The sequence below is a fragment of the Passer domesticus genome, chromosome 4 (assembly GCF_036417665.1).
Source record: "Passer domesticus isolate bPasDom1 chromosome 4, bPasDom1.hap1, whole genome shotgun sequence".
Taxonomy (NCBI): domain Eukaryota; kingdom Metazoa; phylum Chordata; class Aves; order Passeriformes; family Passeridae; genus Passer; species Passer domesticus.
Window position 1 is genome coordinate 15,091,376 of NC_087477.1, and position 24,769 is coordinate 15,116,144.

Genomic DNA, 24,769 nt, shown 5'->3' on the forward strand with positions numbered 1-24,769 from the left:
GTCGTTCCATTGTCCACCCGTCCCTCAGCACCTTTTTGTCTCGGCTCTTCCCCTCGTCGCTGGCTTGCGGCGCCGCTTCCACCCGTGGGGTCCGACCGCCATGGCTGCGGCCCCCACAGCGCTCTCCTCCGCCTGCTCCGCGCTGCTGCTCCCGGCCTGGGCGCCGCCGAGGGGCTGCCGAGCCCTCGCCTTCCTCCCGGCGCCCCGGCCCGGCTGCAGCGCCCCTCGCAGCGCCGCCGGGTACGCGGCGTGCATCGGGGGGTTTTGCCCCTGGCTCCTTCCTCCTCAGCCTCCTCGCTCCCCTCACGCCGCGGCGGGAAGCGCGAGGCGGGCAAAAAGGGCGGGAAGCGCCTGAGGGGACGGCGGGGAGCGTTCCGCCGCTGCTTGGCGGGGGACCCAGCGCGGCACGAAGGTTCTGGTGCTGCTTTAGAGAGCAGTAACAGCGAAAATAGCGGAAGGAAAGTAATGATTTTAGAAAGTAGTAACAGTAAAAACAGTGATGATGCCATTCACAAATATTACTGGATCGTTTAGATCCAGTTTTCGTGCATGTTTTTCCAGGAGAAACAATCTGATTTTTCTGAAATAGCAGTTTCCGTATTACAAAATAAGTGATAGACAATAATAATTATTCCTACTAGAAGTAGTAACAATTCTTTCTGTATAGTGACAGTCCCCAAATTCTGTCAGATATTTGCAGAAGTGCGTGCTATTTTGACTTTTAAACTGGTGTTCATATTAGTCAAGAGAAAAGGGATTTTCAGCCTCAGGAAGCCTCTCTTAAGCTTGATTGCCATATCTTAATTTGGTTTAACTTGTCTCTTGGGTTATTCTAAAAAGAATAGTGGCCGAATATTCTAAAAGACTATTCTAAAAGAATCATTAAGAATTACAGATCTTTTCAAGAATTCTAGTGTGTCGTCTAACCGCACATTACAAATTATGTGTGATAAGGGGATTTTCCTGTGGATCTTACCTTAAAGCTTATTCTATTAAAGGGGAAATAAAAAAAAATTCTAAAAAAGATGTTTTTATGAATTTAAAACAAATCAAACCCACACTGAAGTTGACCATACCTGTTATGTGCATCCTCTGGTCACTTGCCAAGCCGTTCTTCACCTGACTTTTGATAGATCTACTCACCAGATGATTTAAAGATTTGGGATAACACTCATTGATAGACAATCCCAGAAACTAACTTCACTCCGTGTCAGTCACATAATTAAAAAAGGCCCAGAAATTTTATGCCATGTCACAATTTTCAATGTGCTTTTCATATCAAAAGTTAAGCAAAGATGTTGCATTGCCGATGTTACCTATATAAGCCTCTCTAAGATGGTGGCATTTTCTTTATTGAAAGTGTGTCTATTTTTCCAAAGCCTCTTGAAAATTGTATAGACTCCAAAGAGTTATGCACGTATTAGTGGTTATTCCCTTCTGTATCTTCACAATGTTACCATATTCTTCGTGGGCAATTAGACACACTGTAGCACTAATGTCCCGCAGCTGCAGAGTTCCCGACTTTCCGAATCGGATTCGCTTTTTGGGGTTTTTTTTTTTTTTTTTTTTTTTTTTTTTCTTTTTCTTTTTAACAGCAGAAAGTTTGTGTCTGAAATTCCCAAGTCCCTACCTTTCCCTTGCTGAACTTGTGTGTTTTCTAAAAGCAGCACCAGAACCTTTGTGCCGCGTTGGGTGCCCCGCCAAGCAGCGGCGGAACGCTCCCCGCCGTCCCCTCAGGCGCTTCCCGCCCTTTTTGCCCGCCTCGCGCTTCCCGCCGCGGCGTGAGGGGAGCGAGGAGGCTGAGGAGGAAGGAGCGAGGGGCAAAACCCCGCGATGCACGCCGCGTACCCGGCGGCGCTGCGAGGGGCGCTGCAGCCGGGCCGGGGCGCCGGGAGGAAGGCGAGGGCTCGGCAGCCCCTCGGCGGCGCCCAGGCCGGGAGCAGCAGCGCGGAGCAGGCGGAGGAGAGCGCTGTGGGGGCCGCAGCCATGGCGGTCGGACCCCACGGGTGGAAGCGGCGTCGCCTGGGGACAGACGGGGAGCGCAGGCGGCGGCGGGGCTGAGGGACGGGCGGAGCTGAGGGCGGGAGAAGCTCCTCCTTAAGGTAAATCTCTGCAGTTCGTAGGGGAGCTTTGAGAAAACCTGAATGCTGTTTCTTTTTCGTGCCAAGCCGTTTCTGCAGAGGGCATAAGAACCTGCTTTGTATTTCTCTGGAAACCCCTTTAACTGTAGCGCCTTCACTTGCAATGTAGTCAGCCACATGAATCAAATAGCAGTGGTGAAAGCCCCCAAACTCTATAATAATTGTTGCTCTCTTGGTGGGTGAGAGCTTCTGATTGTACTCTTTCTATATGGAAGAGGATAGTGAGCTCAGGTCCACGGAGCAAGGTGTTTGGCTGGGTTTTTGCAGAAGCAGGTGTTCCTCTATTTTTGATCTTAAATGGAATATATTTTTCAAGGACTTTTCCTGCCTTCCTAGAGAGGTCTTTACAAACAACTGACATGTTATTCAGATGGTGACAGTCGTAGTTTTTGAGGACCCTTGCAGAGTAAGTGTGTTTATTTTCTCCATGAAAGCATTTGGTTCCACAGTCTGCAGATAAGGAGAACGAAGCAATTTCCTAGTCATTCCTGCAAATATTTTATAAACGTTTTCAGTTGATCAAGTTCATTACAAAATACCACAAAATATGCTATGTACTCAAAGCTGGAACTTTACATGGAAATCAAACTCTCTTTTCAATTTCAGGGGAGAAACAAACAAACAAAAGAAAAAAATCAACCAAAAAAACATACAAAAAACCCCAAATAATTTCAAGTGTTAAATGTAGTTTTAAGTTGTAATGATTGGCTTACTGTGACTTTGTACATTTGACTTATCTACAGGCACTTAGGTGAATCTCTTAGGGTGCTGTGAAGATGAACTTGATTCATGCTTAGTGTCTTGAGAACTTCAAAGAACCAATGATAACAACTCCTGAGCCCCATGGGGACTTTAAAAACTTTTGATGTGTCCTGTTTTACTAACATTTTTTCTTGGGCAATGTACTTTCCTGCTGAAAACTGGGCAGGAGGCAAAAATCCAGAGTTGCACAAGATATTTCCATTGCTGTTTTAGTCGATTAACTTGCATCTGAACAAAAACATATGACATAGAGCAGAAGGGAAGAACTGTAGAAGTTTTTACTGAGCCATGGTTTTCAAAAAGAGCATTTTAAATAGGCATCTATTCCTGCTGGTAAATTATACTTTTCAGCTTTTGAAAGAATCTGGTTATTGCCAGTGTTTTAGTCACGGTCTTTGGTATGTGCTAAGCAGGGTAAATGAAAAATCTGCCTTGGGATTTTGCAAATATCTGCTGCTCTGGTAAAGTGAATCTGCGTGTAGCTCTCTCTGGTCTTTTCCTGAGACAAACATGGTGCAACAGGGTAATGTGGTCATTTCAGACAGACACCATTCCCAGGGAAAAGCCATTATGTGTGCAGACACACTGGGGTTTGTTGAGAGGTGGCCAGAGCAGGAAGGACTTTCTCGAGGTTCTGAAGAGGGAGCAACAGTCTCAGGTCACCTTTAAAGGGCAGGGAAAAAGATCACAGATTTTTTTTTTACAAGGAAAAAAATGTGCAAGGAGATTCACAAGGAAATGGAAGAACATTTCATGCTCTCTACCCATGGGTGTGTAAAGGAGACAGATTTCCATATTGCCTTCATTTGTCTGTCTCTGGGGATGAGCCAGCTTTCCTCAGGTGTCACCAGAGAACACTCATGACTTCCCCATGTCAGCAAGGCCAGGATGTGGGTGTGCTTTCAGGTAAGGTTTTGTTGGATTTCATGTGGATTTCATTTCATTTCAGTAGATTTGTCTGTCACTAAACAAGTGCTGTGTGCCTAGTAGACAGAAGAGATTGTTTGTCCTAGAAATTTGCAGGAATGCAGACGAGGGGATTCTTGGCTTTCAGAAGTGCCAGAGATCCTTGCTACCGCTGGGACCCACACCACCTTTCTTCTGGAAACAAATTTACCATTGCCAACTTTTGCTGTTTCTTGCCATAGCAAACACTGTTACTCGTTCCCACTTAACTTTAAACACAGCCCGCGTCAAGGTGCGAGGAAGAACAGAAAGAATAGAAATTCCTGCAGACTGCAGGGGTGTGCCTGGGTTCAATAGATCCATCCTGGGATTAATGTCTCTTCATATCAGCAGCTCAGATCAGCTTCACATCAGAGGGTTTGAGTAACGTGCCTCTGAATATAGAAACAAGTTTGCGTGGCGTTTCCCCTGACACTTCAGAGGGAACTGATCTGCAGGTGTGTCCAGGAATGCCTGAGTACATCCAGGAATCCCAGAGGTTTCTGCTTCCCTGCATCCCACCAGCCCAGCTGACACAGGTACACAGCCCCATTTAACATGGGATTCACAAAAACCCGGGATGTTTTTCAACAGGAAAACGTGTTTATTGTATTGTATATTTCATTACATTATCATGAGAAATCCACCTCTTTACATACAATTTTCCAAAGCAGAAAAATGAAAATTACTTATTCTTTATGAGTTATGACATTATGTCATACAAGAAGACATAAAATGTCTAAGTCTCTCCAGAACATTTACTGTTCCTTTAGAACTTGTGCATAAATACCAAATATTGTCACGTAAACTCATTTAAAAACAAACCAACTAACCAACCTCTACATTATCTGGTTAAAAACCAAACCAGTCACAGCACAAACCCCCACAATTTCATAGAAATTATTAAACCCTTCTAAGTATTGAATAGGGGCAAAAATGCTTCAGGGGCAAAATTTGTGATATCATTAGACAGTACATTGTGAGTTAAAGACTGGAGGATTGGAGTAGGAAAAAGAGATTCAGCAAAACATTCTTGCCTGAACCAGGTTTTATTCCCATGTAATCCTGGACAGGCACTGAAATGTTAAGTGCCAGCCAGCACTCTTGTTATTCCTGATGGAAGGATTACGCCCAATGCATTCAAACCTCTCCTGTCACATGCTCTGCAGACATCTGCAAAATTATCTTCACTGTGGGCCCAGCTTCTTTTCAGGTATTGATGCTGTTTTATAGAAGCTTATTGGCAAATAGTGTTTGGCAAGAAGGAGCTTATTGGCAAATAGTGTTTGGCACAAAGGTGGAGCAGGCTCTGAGAAGGTTGCTGAGAGGTGCCCACCAAAGCTTCCACTGTCTTATCAAATGGATTCAATCACTTTATCTCAGTCAATGAAACCACGCATAGGATTAGGAGTAACAAAGAGGAGAGGGAACGAAACATAGAGCATCTGATCTACAAACCCATCAAAACTAGAGAGGTGAGCTATTGTGTCCTCATAGCATCTGTTTCCTGGGATCTTGTGGCAAACAGGTTACTTCATTCCAAGGTGCGACTTTCCTCACTCAGAGCTTGTTGGGTGAGCTGCAATAGGCAGAATTCAAATTGTAAAGCCAGACAGGAAATTTTTCCACAAGTTTTCTTGCATAGACCAGATAATAAATCCCATAGGAGGTGTGGAAAAGATGCCTGATGGTGATGATGGAATGTACTGTGGCTAGATTTACAACTAATCAGGCATTTGCTGTGGATACTCTCCCTGACAACCTTCTGGGTCGTCTCTTCCCCAACAAAGAAGCCACTTTCTGGACACATTTTTGGTGTAACTAACCAGATTTCCCTACAGGAATCAGTAACAGAATGTGGCTCTCGTTACTCTTGGCTTTAAGCCCCTCCAAAAGGCAAGTTTGGCCCCAGGCGCTGGCGACAGCTGGCCCGGCAGGTACCTGCGGAGAATTCTGGTGACCAGGAGCTTGACCCAGGGTGCGACGGGGTCCAGGCAGATCATCTGTCCCTGCTTCGTCGTGGCTCTGCGGGCGAGACAGGGAGGGGTGAGGCCGGGGCCGGTTGGGCCGGGGCCGGTTCGGCGGGCCGGGCACTTACATGACCTCGGGCACGGCGCAGTGCGGCCCCTCGGCCAGGAACTCCAGGCGGGCCAGGCGCCGCGGCGGGATCACCTCGGACACGGTCCGCACGCAGCGGCAGCGCAGCTCGCCGGCCAGCGGCGCACCTGGCAGGCGGGAGGAGCCCTCTGAGCCTCTGCTCCGGGGTCCCCCGAAACCCCCCGAGCCCCCGCGCACCCTGCCGGGGCACGGCCGCGGACGGATGGGTAGCCCCTGCTCGGCCGCTTACCCTGGCATAGAGCGGCGGCGGCCAGGAGGAGGAGGAGGAGGCGGAGGTGCGGATTCATGGCTGGTGCTGAGAGGGTGCAGGAGCCGACGAGGCTCCCCCCTTACGCTCCCGTGCTTTTATTCCCGGCCGGCAGCTGCCGGGGAATTTCCCGGAGTGGAGCCGGGGGCAGTGCCCATTTCCACGGTGGGTGTGTGCCGCAAAAGGAGGAAGGCGGAGAGAGAAGAGCGGCCGCTCCCGGCACAGCGGCTCCTTCAGGTTTGGGAGCGAGGGAAGCGTCGCACTGCACCGTCCCGAGAACCGCCCAGCGTCTGCTGGGACCCCATTCTCCAAAAGGAACGGCGGCTTTTTGTGGGAGCTCTCCGTTAGCTTTCAGGGTGCAGGCTGCTGAGCCAAAGGAGAATTTGGGTTCTGGAGTTTGCCTTGCTGCCGAACCGTGTGCAACCACGCACACTTATTCTGTGGGCATTGCTCCCCTGAGCACCCCATTTATTCACCTAGCTTTTGAAAACCAGAAATCTTTTTTTCCTGCGACTAGGAGGCTCTCAGGTTTCCCTACCTACACTCCACTGCTGAAAGCCTTCTGTTCCACTCCTCTGCACACATAGGTCATTCTTTTTCTTCATTCATGTCAAGGCATTTTGCTAAGTTCAGTTATAAAGAAGCAAAATAGCAGTTTTCTATGAGCTTTTAATGAAAATGAGATGCAGGTTTTCTAAATTTTATTTACACATAGGTTTAGATCAGTTATGGTCAGCACACTTTCTTTTATAATAAGTTTTAGTACGACATATAATATTGCACTTTATTGATCTTAGTTTTTGGTTGGTTTGGTACGGTTTTTTTGTAGCCAATCTGTTTTCTTCCACAGACTTTTGTGAACATGAGTGGGGTTCGGCAAATCAATTTGTTCCAGGGTCAGGCTGCCGTGTGTCTCGCCCCATCTGCCTGACTGCCTTAGATTAGATGTACTATCTGAGAACAAAACTGAGTCAGGACCCGAAAAGGATAAGATACAGCATGTAAAGCAGTCCTAAAAAGGGATTGAGGAGATTAAGGACTCTCATTCCTGGGCTCCATCATCTACAGCTCAGCTGTTTCATACAGCTGCTGGCTTAGTCCCTCAGGAGATCAGCCCTGCAGGAAGATTATATATCACAAGCACATGGTGATTGCCCCATGTTATCAGGAAATATCTAATGACTAATTTGGACCCTTTTCCAGATACAGCTTGGTAACAACATCCTTGGAAGCATCTAGCTTTTAGCTTGGTCTTAAAAGGAAGCTACATGGTCAGCTTAGGAGCAGCCACTAATTAGAAACCTTCACTGAGATCCCTTGAGATCCCTTGAGATCATGGAGGTGGAATCACCATTCTCTCCAGGTTATAGCCACACAAGCCTTGGACTGCACGTTTCCCATATGGTTGTACTGAGGAAGTGCTATGTTCTTTGCAGGAAGAAGGATTTGCCCAGCTGCAGCAAACTGAGGCAACAAGCAGGTAGGACAGTGCATAATCTGCTTCGGGACAGTGCAATTATCGTTGGCAGATCCCGCTCGGAGTGGATGTGCAGGGCAGATCACTCATTGTCACTCGTGCGCAGTCAGATTACACATTGCTCTTGGACAGTACACATGAGTAAGGACAGCTTACGTGACAGAACTTGGCTTTATGCTTACATGACTGCTCACAAGAACTGACCCATCAGACTCATTCCACAGTGGTTACTGCTGAGGAAATTCCAGATGTCTCCTGGGGTCTGGAGTGTGAGGCTGTTTTTAGACAAGCAGCAGCAATGTGTGAAACTCTGCAGCCAGCTCTTCCTCAGAGCCATGTGCCAAGAGGAGCAGCCGTCAGCTCATGGACATGCTGTGGTGCAGCAGATGGTGCAGAGCCTGGTCCTCTGAGTCAGGGCTTGCACAAACAGGCCTGGAACAAGGGAAATGGGTGTCTTTGGGACTATTGCAACATGCAAGACCATCTGCCTAAGCAAGGCATTGTACCTGCAGAATTTAGATTGCTTCTAGCTACCTTCTGTGGGAATGTGAGCAAGGTCTCTTCAGTCCAGATGACAGCAGCAGCAAGGCTGAGTTGTGGAGGAACTCTCTTCAATTGTACCCTTTGCCCTGTCTCCTTTCAGCACCTTTGGCAAAATTCCTTTATCAAGTACAGAAAAGATAGGGAGCAGAGAGCTTAGTTTTTCCTTGCCTGCTGCCCTATCTCTTTCATTATGCATAATTTTCCATGCACTGAGTGCAGGTGGAACAGATAGAATCATGAAATGGCTTGGATTGGAAGGGGACCTTGAAGGTAATCTTGAATTAAGTTTAAATTAGTTACTGTGAGTGGTGGTGTCAGTGTAGCTGGGGCAGACTCACCACAAGGTTTGTATTTGCCTCACTGAAGGTCCCGTTCAAGCCACCCAGCTCTTTAGCAGAAGCTGCTGTGTGAAGATAGGTCGGGATTATGTGATTCCGTGCAATCTCTCAGTGTCCTTAGCCTGGGTCTTGGGGTTACTGGGACACAGAAACCAGTCCCAGCTCAGGCAGGCCCTGAGTAAGTACATAAAGAGAATAAACCTCATGGCTCAATTGCCTTCCCATTATCCAGTCCTTAATTCATTACATGCAGGAAGTGATTTGGCTGCTTTGTTTCAGACTTTGGCTGTGTGCCTTTCCACAGCAGGTATTTATTTGGCTTGGCACCTGTAGTGGGAGCCATTCATTGGCAGCAGGCCCAGGAGAGTACAAGACAATTAAACAAGAGATGTCTCACTTCAACAAGTGAGGACTTCTCCTAAGTGCACGAGAATTACTTTGGAGGATGTGTCCCAGATACAGGTGTAAAGGTGAACTTTCATCATGGCCTTGAAACCATTTAACATGGCCAGTCTCTGAAGGAGCAGTCTTATTTCCTCCAGGGTTTTGATTAGGAACGATTTATGTTCTGATCTGTAAAATGTCGAGTCACTGCTACCTAGTACTGACTAAAGTCAGGGTATGGACTGCTGATATCCTCTTATCTTCATCATGTCAGCTATACCAGTATGCTTCATAGTATTCCTTGGTTATGATGGGGTGCTGCTCCCTAGCACCTATGATTCCTCCTGTGGATCCAGCTCTGTCATGAAGTACAAACATATTTGCTGGAGTCTGAAACCAAATTTCAAGCTACAGTTTTGTGCAAGGTAAGTTTTATATCTATCAGATGCTTTATTTCCTTCAATTTCCCTGTGTGTTTCTTAAGTTTTGAAATTTCTCCAGTCCATATGCCCTTGAAAATAATACCAGAAGATGTGATAGATTGAAGCGTCCTGTTGTTCACCTTGTGTCATGGAGAATCCCAACTCCATTTTGCCAGCTGCATCGTGGCACACGCCACACGTTTTTGTGTGCTCATTTCTGTAACACCTTTTGAGATGTGAAAATTCACATTTAAAATAATTATCTATAGCAAATGATGCTCATTATCTTCCCACCCGCCTTCCTGGATCTTCATTGAACTTTAACATTCAGGAGCCCTTAGGTTTTTTGTTTCCCTTCCCCAGAATTACAGTTCCTTCACCCGTGCCCACTTCTGGGAATCAGAGCATGAAAACACACACACTGTGGATAGCTGAAAGGAATGTGTTTGTATTACTCAGGCATTACCTTGGCAAATAGAACCTGTTGTCTCTGAAATATGTGTGTTTGGCCATCACTTCTCTGGTTTTCGGTTTCAGGTGCCAGCTGACCTTTTCTGAGATGTTTGATGGGACTACAGAGACTGTGGTTTCGCTGTCACCTTACTGAGTGGGACTCCTGGACACACAACAATTCCCAAAAAGTGCGTGGCTGGTGGTGGACTCACTGGTTCCAGTATTCTACACTGAACATATAAGAACAGGAGGGGCTTTATTTTGAGTTTGGAGCCCAACTGCTTAAGCAATTTGTTCTTACCTCTGCTGAGGAGAAAGAATCTGGCTTTTTAGTGGCAGGCAGGATCCTGGACAAAGGTTACAACTGTGTGACTCCTTCCACCCCCACATAGTTGTTTGGTTGATAAGCCTTTGAGGTCATCACAGCTTCTGAAAAGCAGAAAGAGCTCCTCTTGGCTTTACCAGCAGGAGAAAAAATGCTCTTCATCCTACACATTGCTGCAGGCTTTTGTCCTTGGATGTGTGTGAACTTTGTAACAAAGATTTCTGTCATCTTGGAAATGAGCTGTTTGGAAATAAATGCATAAAAGTTTGTTCCATCTGCAGATAGTTAGAAGTAAGGAAAATACGAGTCTCTTAAAAAAGGAACTATTCACCCAAAAAAACCCCAATCCAAGGCCCCAAAATCAACATTCCCCCAACATGGCTTAAGGCAATTTTCAGACTCAGTGGAACTAAGTAATTTTTGGGAGTGTGCTTTGAATAGTTGTGGTCTTTTGGTTAAAGTGAGTGCATCACTTGGGAAAACAGTGACACGAGACATCTGACCTCAAGAAAATAGGAACACTCATTGGAATCATCACAAAATCTTTGAAGTCTTCTCTCATGACACCCAGACTTCAATCCTGTTACTTTCATTCCTTGTTTTGCAATGAAGGAAAAATGAAGAAGTCATACTTGACTTACACCCTAGGAGACACCGAAGCTGCCATCTCAGGGAGCACTTTCTTACAGCCCTTTGGGTGCCGTGTGAAGGTTCAGTCTCCAGTGTACTTGGACTCTGTGGTAAAACTAATTGGATTGTCCCTGGCAACAACGAATGGCTGCTATTTGTTGGAAGGAAGGAAAAATAATACCAATGAATTTGCTTACTTGTCACTGAATTATCCAAAACAGCCTACACAGCAGCAAGAGGGACGTGTATCCTTTCAGCTTGTTATAGGGAGGTGTTTAGAGAAGGAGGCTTTGGAGGAAACACACTGATAATGTTTTTGGTAAATGTGATCACCGCTGAGTTTACTGTCAATGGTTTTCTTCCCCATTATCTATATTTCTTTCCTTTTTCCCTTCCTTGTTTTAAATTTCCAGATAGTGTGACTCCATATTGCTTCAATACATGCAGGGTACAGGACTTTGTTGCTAAAAGCTGTAGCAACAAACATGAGCAAAGCATTTTTTCTTTCTTAAGAACTAAGAAATTGAAATTGCTAGTGAGTGCTGCTGTCAGGAGTAAACTGAGGTGACAGGAGAGTAAGCAAGCTAGGAGCATTCCATGGAAAACAGGCTACTGAAAAAAGCAGCATTTGATTTAATTGAAATTCAGCCTTTTTACCTTTGGTTTTCTTACAAAGAGTGAAAGTCCCCATAAAATTAAATTGATCAGAACATTGACTGAAAAGAATAATTTTGCTTAGCTCCAAATATTGTTTTGCTGTGAGCTAAGATTAGTTTAATTTAGATGAACTTTGCACTTGGCGCTTGAATTTGACAAAATCATTGCTTTCTAATGAGGTTCTTTGGTTTGTTCAAATCCTCCTTTTTCTAGGGGAGCGCTGTTCCACCAGCAGGCTTTCCATCTGGATGGCCCTGGCTTGTATTCCTGGAACACACCATTTGAAACAAACCCTACAGGTTACTTTTCATGAATTTTCTTCTTCTTCTTCTTCTTCTTCTTTAAACAGTCATTTTAGTATCAGAAGACATTGCATGCTCTCCCTCATCCTTTCCTCCAAGCAGGAATAGTACTGTGAGAACTTTTCAACACAGAAACAACTCCAGCATCTGGCCTGCCAAGAGGTCAGGTGTGTGCAGGTAGATTGACGTCTCTTTGCCATGTTCCTTCCTCAGCTGAGTCTCCTGCTGACTTTGGTGAAAGATTTGTGTATGCAAAAACCACTTGGGTTTTCCGTGGTGTTAGCAAGGAGTGGGTGAAGCTGCAGTGCTCCACACGAACCAGCTACAACAGAGCCTGTTTTCTTTGGCTCTTCTCGTTGAGACTGTGCTCAGGGTGAGCAGTGCTTACGTCAATTGCTTCTCTTTTGCAGGGCTTTGCTGTCAGAGGTGAAGTACCAAAGAGAGAAGAAAGCAGAAAATGAGGAGCTGGTGGCATTTTTGACTACAGGGATGCAGTAAGTCAGCAAACCTAGATTTATTGGCTTGATTATTGGTCTGCTGCTGGCAATGTCTGGCTCAGCAATGAACCAGCTGGGTGGCAGCGCATTCCTTTATTGGTTATTGATAATCAAACACAAAACTTTCAAAGAGCCAGGTTTTTTGAGAAGTCACTTGCTCGTCACTGTTTGTATTGAGTGACTAACTTCCTTTCACACAAAGGTCTGACACCTGCATGGACAAACTCTTCAGAAAGAGCAATAGACGGCAGGGGGTGTTTCAAGTACTGCTCTTTGGTCCTTTTCTGGGCTTAGTATATCTTGTTCCTCCTTTACTTTTTACTTTTGCAAAAGCCTGACCAAAGGGAGAACAGGAGTCACTCATCTGTTTCTTATGAGTGTCTGCTGCTATGGCAGGCGGGTGTGCTTTTCTGAGTACCTGTGAATAGCTACTGGCTTTCAGTTGGAAACCTTGCCTTTTAACTGCACTGTAATTGTTTCATCTCTGCCGGTGCTTTTGCCCCCACACACATTCTCACTCATTCTTGTTCCTTCAAGAAGTTCTGCATCAAGTAAAAAAGAAGCCCGTGTGGTCCATGCTCTTATTCACATCTCCTGTCTCACTCTTCATGAAATCTGCCACTGATGCTTTAGACACACTTCACACAGAAATGGTGTTTCAAGCTTTTGCAATTTTATTGGCACTTTGGCTTTAGCACAACAGCTGATTTTGATGCTTGCAAACTTGTACAAAGCGTAACCTTGAAAACAGAAGAGGAAAAGAAGAATTGTTAGTGTTTTGGAAGTCTCCTTATTTTGGTGCAAACATGTTATATATGTCTTTAATAAAAGAATCAGGCTAAGAGAGTGGACTTATTCATTTGCTTCTCTTATGAGCTATGAAGTTTTCATCATTCTGGAAAATTATTTCAAGGAAAAAGCTAGAAATTGTGAATCTTAGGAGTGCAGCAAGAATGTTACTTCAGTGCTTAAAAATTATTTTTGTATTTAACTGAATCAGAAAAGCTGCTTAACTCTCCTTCTCAAAAACTGAAGGTTCCTTTGGAGGTAAGTTGATTAACTGAGTCCAACTATGCTCTCAAGCCACTTTCCTAATGTCTTATTTCAATAGATTTTTATAGCATGTCTATGTATGAAAAAGTTCTCTGCAAAAGATAAAAAGATTAGAATTTCCCCAGTTCACCTGTCCTCTAGTAAGGAATAGGAGAAGTCAACAGACTGATACTGGAGATGCCAATGTGCACCTTGGGTGGTGCAGCCTTACTTCACTTTTCTCCTAGTGTTCTTGGCTGAATCTGTGGAGACAGGTTCTGGGAAACTTAGTGCAACCCTTTTCTTTCAAAAAAAATTTGATTACGTTCTTCATTAATTTGAACTTCCATGGAATAAGATATTTGTGTGTATCAGACATTGATGCTTGTTAAAATAAATGATATTTTTTAGTGATGACAAGTTATTCAGCATAGTTATGTTGAAATCTGCCCACAGAATGTTGTAGAGACGTCACACTGCTGCCTGTTTCATGAAAGGGCAGAGGAAGCAGTATCAGTGAGCCTTGTTATACCTATAGCCTTCCAGATTCTTCCACAGAATCTCCCTCTCCAGAATTCCACAGGAATTGTGAAGTAGTCTTTGCACTCACTGACACCTATGGTTGTTACTAGAAGTAATTTAACTGCAGGTACTATGAAAGTCAATTTTCATGACAGTTTTGAACAGCAGAGATCTCAGGGTTATTTCTATAGGTGGCAAATTTGTTGTTTCACCTGTGAACACAGAAAAAAATTGCCTATTTTCTGACCCCAAAGTTTCCGTGGCAGTTTGTTCAATTTCCAAGGGATCTTCTTCCTGTAGAGTTGCTTACGATATCTTGTTATAAACAAGAATAAATGCTTGAAACAAATCTGCAATATAAAATTCATCCTAGACATAATTTTCCTGGGAAAAATGGAATTTCCCCTTTTTATGTGATAAGAGCATAAGCAAAGCAATCACTTTAGAATGGGAAGCAGTCTGTAATCAAAAGCAAGTAGAGCATGGATCATGCGTTTGTCACCTAACACAAAACCAGGATGTTTATGTTAGCCAACATTATGTTTATGTTAGCCAATATCCAGCACAGACAGAGAAATTGAGGCCGAGAAACTCATGTTTGCATTCCCTGTACTTCTAAGGAAGAGCTGGAAGTATTTTTCAGGGACTTTCCAGTATTTCTACCCGTGACTTCCTCTATAGTTTGCAGTGTTTATACATTAGAGAGAAATATACTTTTGTTATTGCAAGGACAGCAACCACAGACACTCGAGGGGACAAATTGCAGTCCTCAATACAAGAGCGGAACTCCAGCAACCAGGCATGGGAAGGGGAGTTTGAGGATAGGGAAATCACAGGAGGTCATGGCTTGGTCAGTTGATAGTTTATTAGGTTCTATTTTGTCGGGCCAGGGTTTTATGAGCCTTCAAAAGGGAACCTAATACACCCAAGGATAGCTTAGCTATTACCTTTGGAGGAAAATAATGAGCAGGATGGCTTCTGCTGCAGTGTTAGAAACAAAAAGGTTTAATAAAAGGCAAAACAACAAACAGAAAAATCCGAGCCAGGTACAGTGGTTTGCCCCTGGTAGAAACACCTTCACAAAAGCAGTTTAGTTCTTTTGTCTTCCTCTTTTTCTACCTTATGGGCCAGGCGGGACTTTTTGGCTTCTATCCAATTAGGTGACCCCAAGGTTTTAGTGAAGTCTCTGGGGTCCTACAAGGTGGCTTTTCACCTGATCGTTGGGAGAAACTTCTGGGCTTCTTTCCTTTTTTGGGGGACAAAGGCTAGCTTGCCACTCTGTCATTAGGGGGCACTCTCTTACATTCCTACAATAGTTGTCACTTCTTTTGCCCCCAAATGAGCCTGTCGGTGCAAGAAGGAAATAAAAGTGGTTTGAAGGGAAGGTGAAGTAAGGGGCCAAGAGAATAGCGGAGGACAGAAGGGATGTGTAAACCCCTCTGCTGCATTTTATTATGCAGAAGGCACTGCAATGAAAGGGAGGTGGTGAATGCACACGGCAGCTGTGAAGTGGAATGGTCTTCTGACAGTCTTGTAGAAAGACAGTTTAGATGCTAAATGAAGTGACCGAGGGGAGCAGAAACTTTCATGAAATTGGGAAAAGGAGGAGATGGACAAGAGCACGTAGTTAGCTGCAGTGAAATCTCAGGGCCCATCCTTTCACTGTGGTGCAAGAGTCCTGACCCTTAATCACCTGCTGGCCAGCTGCCTGCTGCGTTACACAGACGTGCACACAGACACTGACTGCACGCTCTGCATGTTTCCATAGTGTGCACTTCTCCTTGTGGCTTCTGCATGGCCTGATGGCTGGAGCGCCACAGGGCACGTTGTTTAAAGCGGCAGAACTCTTCTAGCTGATGCCAAAATAACATGGTGAGGGAGAGGACCAGCATGAATCTTACTAAGAAGCGTCTTCAAGAAAAAACAAGCCAGAGACAGCTGTCTTATTTTATGACCACAAAGTTACCCAGCAAAAATCCCTATGCTGTTTTATTACTATCTAGATTGTAGATAAAAGTGAAATAAGAGTGTGCATTCCTCAAATGAACAGTTATACTGCAGTTAAAAACAATAGTCTTTAAACTTATGCCCTTTTTCTCTTATTCCCTGTTTTTTTTCTGGAAGGTTTTTAAGAGAGGCAGACATCATGTGTTCAGCACACTGCATTTCAGAGATCAGAATAGGAAGCAGTTGTTACACCAGGACAAGTGCTTACTTTTTGGGTACCCAAAGTAAAGGTCAAAATTCCCATTTCGATGGTTAAATAGTGTCCTTTTGTTGTAGTAAAGATTTACAACTGTGAAGCTGAAGTGGACACTTAGCAGTGTTTAAGCATCTGGGAGTAAAACTCTTTTATCTTCAATGGAATTAAAGAAGGGGCCTTGCCCTAGATAGAGCCCACCAGTCCCCATGAATTGGGAACAGCCTGAAGAGAGGAGAGTGAGCCACTTACCCTACCCTAAGAGTCTGTGTTGGTTTAGTCAGGAGTGCCAGATTACCACAACAGGGGGAGTTATGGCACCATGGACTTAAAAATTTCCATTTCAGTTCCAGAAAACAGGCTGGCAAAAATAAAGCGGAATTTTCAAATAAAGCAAATGAAGATTTAAAAGATCAAGCAGATAACAATTTTTTTTTTATATATAAAAATTTTAATAGTACATTTTTAGGAATAATTACACTCTCATAATCAAACTCTAGGTATGTAAAATGCTGTTTTTTCCATTAGCTGATGGAGTTGTTAAGTAGACATACAATCAAGTACAGAGTAATGAGATTGTGAATATTTCTCCAGAAACGGATAGCAGGAACAAAAAATCCGGTAGAAATTAAATAAGTTATAACTCTTTGCTTTCTTACATAGCAACTGCTCAATAAATACATTTATAAATACTATGGAAATCACAATACATAAATACTAAATAGAGTGTTACACATTCTGTGGGTTAGGTTTTTCAAGTGAGACATCACAGTTCACAGTCCACAGTCTGGCCACAGGCTGACTGTGGTGCAGGAAGCTGTTGTTGACACAACATACTGGCGCGCTCCAGGGGAGCAGGAGGATTCATCGGTTTGCTGGTGAAATAGCAAAATTATCAGGCTTAGTGTGAATAAGCTGTGCTGCAGGTGCATTGCACCTCACTGCATATATTTGGCTAAAGTGGCTGCCAAGGGTTCTCCATCTCCTTCAGCAAACCACTTTTCCTTCAGTGTCACACAGTGGGCAGCATGTCCCACGGACAACACTGACCATAGCAAAAGACTTCCTTAAATACACACAGTTAAATAAATAGATAAATAAATAAAAAAACCCATCAATAATTAACATCATAATACTAATGCGGGATGTGGAAGATGGTGCATTTCTTGAATGATGCTTTCCCCAAACATTTCTCTTGGCAGAGGAGCTGAAGCAGTTCCCAGATTTTTTCTGTCCTGGTGCTTCTTAGAGAGGAGAGTCAGAATTTTGTTGAGCCCTGTTAAGAAGGGAAGGAAGAGGATAATTTAAAAGAAGGTTCAAGTTACCACTGCTTAGCATTGCACAAACAGTTTTGGACGTGGGGTCTCTTTCCCATTCTTTGTGCTACCTTGAAGCACAGGGAGAATAAAGTTGATGTTTCAAAAGCAACTGCTGAAATCCCAGTGTGTGCATGCCCGGTGTCCAGCTGGGAAACCTCTGCGGCACGAGCTTCTGCAGCTCCTCACAGCAAGAACCTCATTAGCTCAAAAATAGCAACTAAGTAAGGGGAAGATGACTTTTTAAAATCCTTATTTTTCAAAGGGAGAAAAACACTTCTGTGCTTCCCTGCAGAGAGAGTTGCTGGTACTCAGAGGTTTAGTACTGACATACCAGCTTGAGCAAGGACCCTGATGCACAGCCAGAAAAACTAAGACTGAATTTATCATTAAGCAGGAAACTTCCCTGTTGTTTAAATCTGATTAAGAAAGAATGGGAACTATTGCTATGGAATCCTACAAACTGGCTTTTTCTGGGAGGTTTGCTACTCAGCTGCCCAGACAGAGAGGTAATGGGACTTACCTGGCCAAAATTGCCTTTACAATCAGCTGTACCCAAGGAGCAGTGGGCTCCAAGCACACCTCTCTGCCATCCTTCAGAGTAGCTCTGCAAAACAGGGAATAAAGAAAAGTCAGGAATCTGCAACATTGATTTGTTTTACTCACAGAATGTAATCTTGCATTTTTAGATCAGCTAGTATAAATTCATCCCAGCTACTCTAGGTAAGATTTGGCTGTTTTGCTTTATACAACTGAGGAGACCAGAACCATCCAGAATTGTGTGAGTCTCTGTATCTGCTCTCTAAGCAGAGTTGCATTCCCAAAAATCTTTCCCTCTATATATGAATACTTGTTTTGGATGTATTTATATTACTAAAGCTTTCTTACACAATGATTCAAGTCTCCACTGGTGAAAAGGTGTTTGAGCAGAATAAGGATTTTAACATTTTAGTGCCTTTGTGCTGTTCAGGTTAGGTTGGTTCATTGTTTCCCTAAATCTGCTTACTGGAATTTTGTTTTTCTCCTTGAGTCTGCCTGCCTAATAAATGCAGGATTCAAACTACATCTTTACCTTATGTACTAAGAGCTGGCAAGTCCATGAAATTCACGTTCTACTACTAGAAATATTTACCATGTCCCCTGACAGATAAACAATAGTGAGTTCAGGAATACGTAAGGTCACAGAGAGGGTGAAAACAGAATATTTCCCTTAACACCATCCCTCTCAAAATAAAAGCCAAGTCTGGCTGCATGAGGTCAGCGTGCTGACTGTGGTACTTGTGAAGCCTAAAAGCCCAGCAGCAGTGGCAGCAGTGCAGGGGAAGAGGAGGGAAACTCTTGCAGAGCTACTTACATGACTTCAACGTTCTTGCAGTGGGGGCCGCTCTGTGTCAGCTTCACGTCTTGAATGGATTTCGGGGGAATGAACCTGGAATGAGTGGCTATGCACTGGCACCGCAGCTCGGTTCCCATCCTTGCCAGAGTCCTGCCTGTGAGCAGAAAAGGCAGACAGGGGTTTGACAGGTGCTCTTACAGTCTGTGTATCAGATATAAAGCACAGCTACTCTATGGTAACAACGTTCTCAGTTAAAACACTGCATTTGTCCAAGCTGCCTAAATCTCATGTCGTGAGGAGAGTTACTTAGGTTTCAGAGGAGCTGATGCCCAAGTACACTGGAAACTAAATTACCAAATCTTTTCAAAATTAACCCACATATTTTGTGGTTACTAACCATACTGACTACACAGTGTGGTTAATTGCATTGTTTTAATATCTGGATCAAAAAACGTGGCCAGTCTGCAGAAGGCAGAGCCCTAGATTTGTTCATTAATTGGAGGTTTGTCCGTGTTTCTGTGTTCATATTGTTTGCTCTCCCTTTCCAGCTGTGTGTTACTTCCTTGAGGCGGCACGGTCACTAAGCAACAAATATGACACGATAAACTGTTATTTGTGTGGGAAGGGAGAGAAACATCAGAACACTCCAGAACAAAAATCTGTCTCTAGCCACAGAGGAACCTGTCTCTAGCCACATGCACTTCAACAGAAGCAGAAACAAAGCAAATGCAAGTTGCATCCTTAACATATTTCCCACAAGATGTCAGTAACTCTTCAGTCTGAGGTCTACGTGGTAAATTTCTGACTGAAGAGAGGTGCTGAAAATCTCTCAAAAGAGCCTAATTTAGTGAAACAAATAGAAAGCTACCCTGCAAGGACAAGCATCTCAGTTGATGCCTCGGCAAAACTGCAGCCAAGGGGGCTTTGGGAAGCTTTACTTACCTTGAGACACAGCTGCTGAGATCAGGAAAAGAGCCAGGACAGCTACGAGTTTGCTGTTCATGGTTGGACAGGAGTTTTTTGCTGGCCTGTTCAGGTCTAGTTCTGTGAGCTGGAGTTCCAAAGGATTGTTGATTCCCGCTGTGTGTGAGGACTGTTGATTCCTGCTTATATACGGTTTTTTGCCCAGCCTCTGTTCTCTGCTGGCATGGAGATTGCGTTAGAGGAATTTCCCAGTTGAAGTAAAAATGAGTCACATGACTATTGTGAAACTTCTTCCTAGATGACGAGGAATTATTCTGCAGATACGATTAATACAATCTATTAATTTATTAAAATATGTCTATGATAGTCACACATTCCCATTATTTTGGCAGACTTGTCAATTTTCTGCTTTTTCTAAAGCATATCCTTATTTAATAATACAACTTTAAAATGGTTTCAGTTACATATATGTTGTCACTTATTATTACTTTCCTCAGGGTTATAACTGTTCTTTGTAGATTTATCAGATCTATACTTGAGATACTGAATTTCTTATTCCCAGTTAAGGTGACAGCTTCTGCTTACTTGATACAAGCCACCAGAGTGGAATTCAGGCAGTGCTGAAATTACTGAGATGTTCCTTATTGGGTCATGATTTTACCTCAGCATTATCTTGACATAAAAGATTTTCATTTTAGTTTTTTTTTTCCTCCGTGCAAGGGGCATGGCACAAAATAAGTTCATCACTAATTCTTTGTGGCTAATAAAGGCTGCAATATTCAAAGCTTTCTGCAGGAAGCAGATATTGAATTCTGAATGGATTTGAAAATCATGCTGGTACTTTTCATGTTACACATGTTAATGGATGATAAACAGAGGAAGCTTTACAAACAAACTAAACAGCTGAACATAAATGATTTTGTTTCCTCTACAAGTCCAGACATTTTTAATAAGTCTTTTCTGACATCTTTTTCAGTGACAGCAACCCTAGTTTCTAGCAAAGGGACACAAGAGTGAGAATTATGACACTGTACAGAGTTTTCTGTTAGGGATCGTTGTTGTATGAATGCTGAGCTTCTATTTGCTGTGGCTGGGGATAGCACCTTGCAAGGGAGACAAATCCAAGGGAGGATGGGGTCAAATGCTGAACTTTTGCTTGAATTAAGATCTGTATTTTCAAATCCAGCTGGAATGTGTGTGATTAGGAGAAAGCCTTCTGTTTCAGTGCAGTAAAAACACAGTCCTTCTGATATGATGACTTTTGCTGCTTGTTGTCTTCAAATTCAAAGTTTTGTGGTTTTGGGATCTGTGGATTGAACAAAGTACTTCTCCCCAAATTTGGAGACTTCACAAAAACTCAATCATCTTTGGCATGTAAAGCATTGCAGTTTATTTACAGTAAGAATGGAATAGTTTGCCCATAATTTATTGTAGTTTCCTGTCATTAACTTGATAAAATTCCTGTCATTAACTTGATAAAATGAATTCCTTGTCATTAACTTGATAAAAGGAACTTAGTGATAAAAATTCATTTGTGTCCTATCGCTGTATGGGCTGTCCCAGGAAAAGATCCAGCATCTTTGTCTCTCCTACCTCTTACTGAGTATTTAGTTGACAAAAGATACTGATTCTGACTCCTGATGGTGCTGCTACTTAGCTGTGTCTCTTAGAGAACTTCAATCAAAAATACATTTACTTCTCTGAAGGTGTGAACCAGGAGAGGGCTTTGCTGGGAACAGAGGGTTGTGTTTTATTGTTTATATTCTAGTATGATGAATACGTTGTATTATATTAATGTGTGGTTTCACTGGTGCCACATTGTAGATCTTGGAGTTTTAACGAATTTACTTGGAAGATTTTGCTGGCATTTTTTCAAGTTCTTTCTTTTGAGTTCTCTCTGTGTCTCCATATATGTATGCACACACACGGAGGTTAAATTAACATTTGATTAGAGATCACACTTTTCTTAGTTACTACTTGCAGACTTATTATATAATATTGGTGTGTGCTGAAATGTTATTAATACCTGAGGAAATAAAAGAGAATTCCCCTTCAAATCCCCAAGTGAAATCAGTGAGTGCTTGTGCTCCTGACCACCAGGCTCAGCTATTTCCTGCCTGTGGCAGTAACGGATCTGCAGAAATTCCCAGGGCAGAAGTGAAGCCAAGAGCCTGCTCCACCTATGATGAGCCCTGCCCCTGAACTAGGAGTGAGTATCTGTCTAAAAGAGCAGGAAGTTTGTAATGGAATATAAATCCCTGCACTTTTTCACCAAAGTTACAGTTTCATTGGGACTGTGTGAAGGGAGAGTAAGAGAGACAGTTTGAGGTGTGAGAACATCGAAGCACGAGATCAAGCCCAAAGGCCAGGCACTCCTAAGCTGTGTTTCTGGGAGTGCCATGTTTCACCCAAGCTCTCCCTGGATCCCTTCAGCACCATGCCCAGGATCTCATCCAGGCTTTTGTCATGACAACTGCAAATCCATTATGGAATTCTGGCAGCTCGTTTCCCTGCCAGCCATCAGAGATGACTTGTGCAACTGGAATTGCTGCTCCTTTGGAAGGATCGCGTCAGTGAGTGAGCTGATACTGCCGCGAGCAGAGACCTTCCATGCTAAACCCTGTAAAAACCACGCTGGCAGTGAACAAAACAACGCTTACACAACAGTCTGACTACTGAAAGACTGCTGAAAAGGAAGCAAATACCTCCCGTGCCTATGTTCTAAGGCAGGCTTGTGTTCCCCATGTTGCAGGGTGGAAACTAGTGGTTTGGCGTGACTCATCAGCTTGTCTAGTGAGCACAAAAGTCAAAAGGGCATCTTTTAGGATCTTGCCTGGGACCCGTTAATCTTTGCATGTAGCAAAGGATGCCCCTGCACTAGGGACACAATAAGGGGGCTTCAGGTCTACTGAGGCTGAGCTTCAGTCCATTACTGGTTTGAGTCACTCCAGGTCCAGAGGAATGCTCCAGCTCCTGGGCTGATAAATTTACCCTGAGAAAATTAAGAATCTGCCTTGTTTTAGGCAAATTCCATCCTCTCCCTTGAGAAGTTGTGCACACAAGACCCAGAGGCCCAGGAGGCCAACCTTTTGCTGGAATGAGGATGCTGCTGGTCTGCCAGCTCCTGCCTCCTGTGTGTTCTCTGTTCCAGCTACTCTTGTACCCAGGGAAAATCTCACTCTGGCTTCTGAAACCACCCCCTTTTCCCCACAAGGGCCTTGGCATTCAGCTGCCATTCCACTTGAGCTGCAGAGGGCTGAAGGGACAAATACAAGAGCTGGGAAATAATCGCTTCCGCTGCTCAGAAGCTGCGCCCGGTGTTGTGCAAACACTTGTGGAAGTCTGCAATGAGGCAAAGGTTAGGGAGCAGACACATAACAAGCAAAATATCTGCTAGATATCAGAATTGCTATAGGAGGAAGTGATAGCAAGGAGAGGAGAAAGGCTTAGGTCAGCTTGTGGGGTTTTTCAAACGTCAGTGTTTAAATATAGATGGTTATGTAGCCTTAGTCAGATCACAGTAAGTGCTGGACTTTCCTGAATCCCTCTGGAATCACAAAGTAGGTTGTTATGCCTTTTAATATATGTATTTATAAAAACAGTAGTATGTTACTGCATATTCATTTTTGATATGCTTTTCAGCTCTGCTTGAAAAGACTCAATTCTGTATTGTAGCTTCTACTTAAAAATTGTTGTGGATTACGTGAAATGTTTAATTTGCTCCAAGTCAACATGAAAATGCATTGAAAATATTAATATAAGGTATAAAGTAGTAAAAGAAAAGGATGCACTAGTATCGCCTGTAGTGTTAACATAAAATACTAGAAAATATTAACAAATACACATACTACAAATAAAATTTATCTGCATGGTATGAACAGAAGAGATATTAAGTCCACCTAGAGAGTTGTAAGGCACCAGCACCTGGACTTTACCTGCCCTATAAGGCTTCATTTATTATTATATTTATATAACATATTAATATTGCATATATTTATCTTGCATTTGCCTCTCATCAGCTCAGCCAGAGGCATTTTCTGACTGTGCAAGTCATGGAAGTGGCAGGAGGAAATACATGGTGAGTTTGAAGAAGTTTGTGCCAGGAACTTTTGATTAAATTAGAAGTGGTCAGTGGCCATAAGACACATCACGCCTTCATCTCTAACTCTCATAATGAGATCTGTTTGGTGTAACAGCTGTAATATGTAAATTTGATGATCCAATGGATCTCCAGCTGATGGACAGGTAAAACCTTGCTGCTCACCAAAACTTGGTGCTGGGGCAGCAGGAAGGAACAGAGGATGTGTTCAGTCACATCTGAGTCCAGAGCTGCTTCGGGGAGGGGGCTGCTGGGGGTCCAACTTCAAACCCCACTGCCCACCTGGGGCTCACAAGACTGAATCCCACAGGGCACTCACGGCATTTTTGAGTCCTCCATCACTCTCACCATGTGTGTCTAGTTTGATGAGTGCTGGTAGAATCAGAAATCAGATTTATATGGCCAGCCATAAACAGCAAATCACTAAGACAAAACATCTTTTTGACTGTAGAAAGAAATTAACAATAAATCAGTGGGAATTGACACATCAACATTAATGTTCAGCCATATATGCATTGCCCTGGATCCTGGAAAAACAACACAGAATAAATATGTAAGCTGCAAAACCCTTTTATGTAACAATAAATGTGGTCTATTAGGGTGTCAGATAGAACATGGTGCTCAATACCAGGGTCACAGGTTCAACCCCCATGTTGGCCTTTTGCTAAGAGTTGATGATGAGACTTGATGATCTTTCTGGGTCCATTCCTACTCAGACAAATTTGTGAGCTAACATGAGAGAAAAAAATGGACCTAATACTTTCTGTTATATTGAAGTAAATAATGTGCTCTTTCATTTGGAAATATGACTTCTAAACTTCTCTTGGTATATATGTGCATGTGTGTCTCTCTGCCTGCATCTTCCTGTCTGTGAGTGCAGAAACTGCAGCACAACAAATAGAAGTAACAAGGGTGATGTAGTCTCTCTATTTTTAGCTGCTCCCTTCTGAAAGCCATGAGCTCCCGGTCTTTACCCCGAGGCTTACAGTGACTTGGAACTGTTGATGAGACAGGAGGTATTTTAGGTGTCAGCCTGGGCTTGCTGGCACCTCCCTTACACCCAGTCAATCCCATTTAGTCACTTACAACCACTCTTCAT

The 24,769-nt window shown here is 43.5% G+C and overlaps 3 protein-coding genes across 8 annotated transcripts in view; 1 reads left to right on the plus strand and 2 right to left on the minus strand.

Annotated features, from left to right (window-relative positions):
- Positions 1–4,495: 4,495 nt before the first annotated feature.
- Positions 4,496–6,376, minus strand: LOC135298578 (alveolar macrophage chemotactic factor-like). 2 transcript variants are annotated; one of them, XM_064416317.1, is made up of 4 exons: positions 6,196–6,376; positions 5,947–6,073; positions 5,790–5,873; positions 4,496–5,427 (listed from the first exon to the last, which is right to left on the minus strand). In XM_064416317.1, exons 1-4 carry the CDS (start codon positions 6,251–6,253, stop codon positions 5,409–5,411), a joined length of 288 nt encoding a protein of 95 aa, XP_064272387.1. In that variant the 5' UTR covers positions 6,254–6,376; the 3' UTR covers positions 4,496–5,408. The 2 variants fall into 2 exon arrangements, with proteins under 2 accessions (XP_064272387.1, XP_064272386.1); XM_064416316.1 differs by lacking the exon at positions 4,496–5,427 and having other exon boundaries at positions 5,588–5,873.
- A 214-nt stretch (positions 6,377–6,590) lies between these two features.
- Positions 6,591–24,769, plus strand: part of LOC135298577 (ras association domain-containing protein 6-like) — a 73,403-nt gene continuing 55,224 nt past the window's right edge. For 3 of the 5 annotated variants that reach the window (XM_064416314.1, XM_064416315.1, XM_064416313.1), the window contains exons 1-2: positions 6,591–10,018; positions 12,155–12,238. The gene's annotated coding sequence lies outside the window, so the exon portion shown is untranslated. Of the gene's footprint in view, positions 10,019–11,800; positions 11,922–12,154; positions 12,239–24,769 lie in introns of those variants that run through there. The other 2 variants (XM_064416302.1, XM_064416303.1) reach the window with 2 other exon arrangements.
- LOC135299916 (interleukin-8-like) lies at positions 16,470–19,800 on the minus strand. The gene is made up of 4 exons (XM_064419306.1): positions 19,590–19,800; positions 18,666–18,801; positions 17,835–17,918; positions 16,470–17,271 (listed from the first exon to the last, which is right to left on the minus strand). The coding sequence occupies exons 1-4, from the start codon at positions 19,648–19,650 to the stop codon at positions 17,241–17,243; spliced, it is 312 nt and encodes a 103-aa protein (XP_064275376.1). The 5' UTR covers positions 19,651–19,800; the 3' UTR covers positions 16,470–17,240.

Bases quoted from the DNA above. Each gene is read 5' to 3' on its own strand.
- LOC135298578 (XM_064416316.1), bottom strand. From the start codon at position 6,253: ATGAATCCGCACCTCCGCCTCCTCCTCCTCCTCCTGGCCGCCGCCGCT. The intron at 6,074-6,195 runs GTAAGCGGCCGA...CCCGCCTGCCAG, and splicing joins CGCCGCCGCTCTATGCCAGG to GTGCGCCGCTGGCCGGCGAG. The intron at 5,874-5,946 runs GTAAGTGCCCGG...TCTCGCCCGCAG, and splicing joins TGCGCCGTGCCCGAGGTCAT to AGCCACGACGAAGCAGGGAC.
- LOC135299916 (XM_064419306.1), bottom strand. From the start codon at position 19,650: ATGAACAGCAAACTCGTAGCTGTCCTGGCTCTTTTCCTGATCTCAGCA. The intron at 18,802-19,589 runs GTAAGTAAAGCT...TTCTGCTCACAG, and splicing joins CTCAGCAGCTGTGTCTCAAG to GCAGGACTCTGGCAAGGATG. The intron at 17,272-17,834 runs GTAAGTCCCATT...CCTTCTTAACAG, and splicing joins GTAAAGGCAATTTTGGCCAG to GGCTCAACAAAATTCTGACT.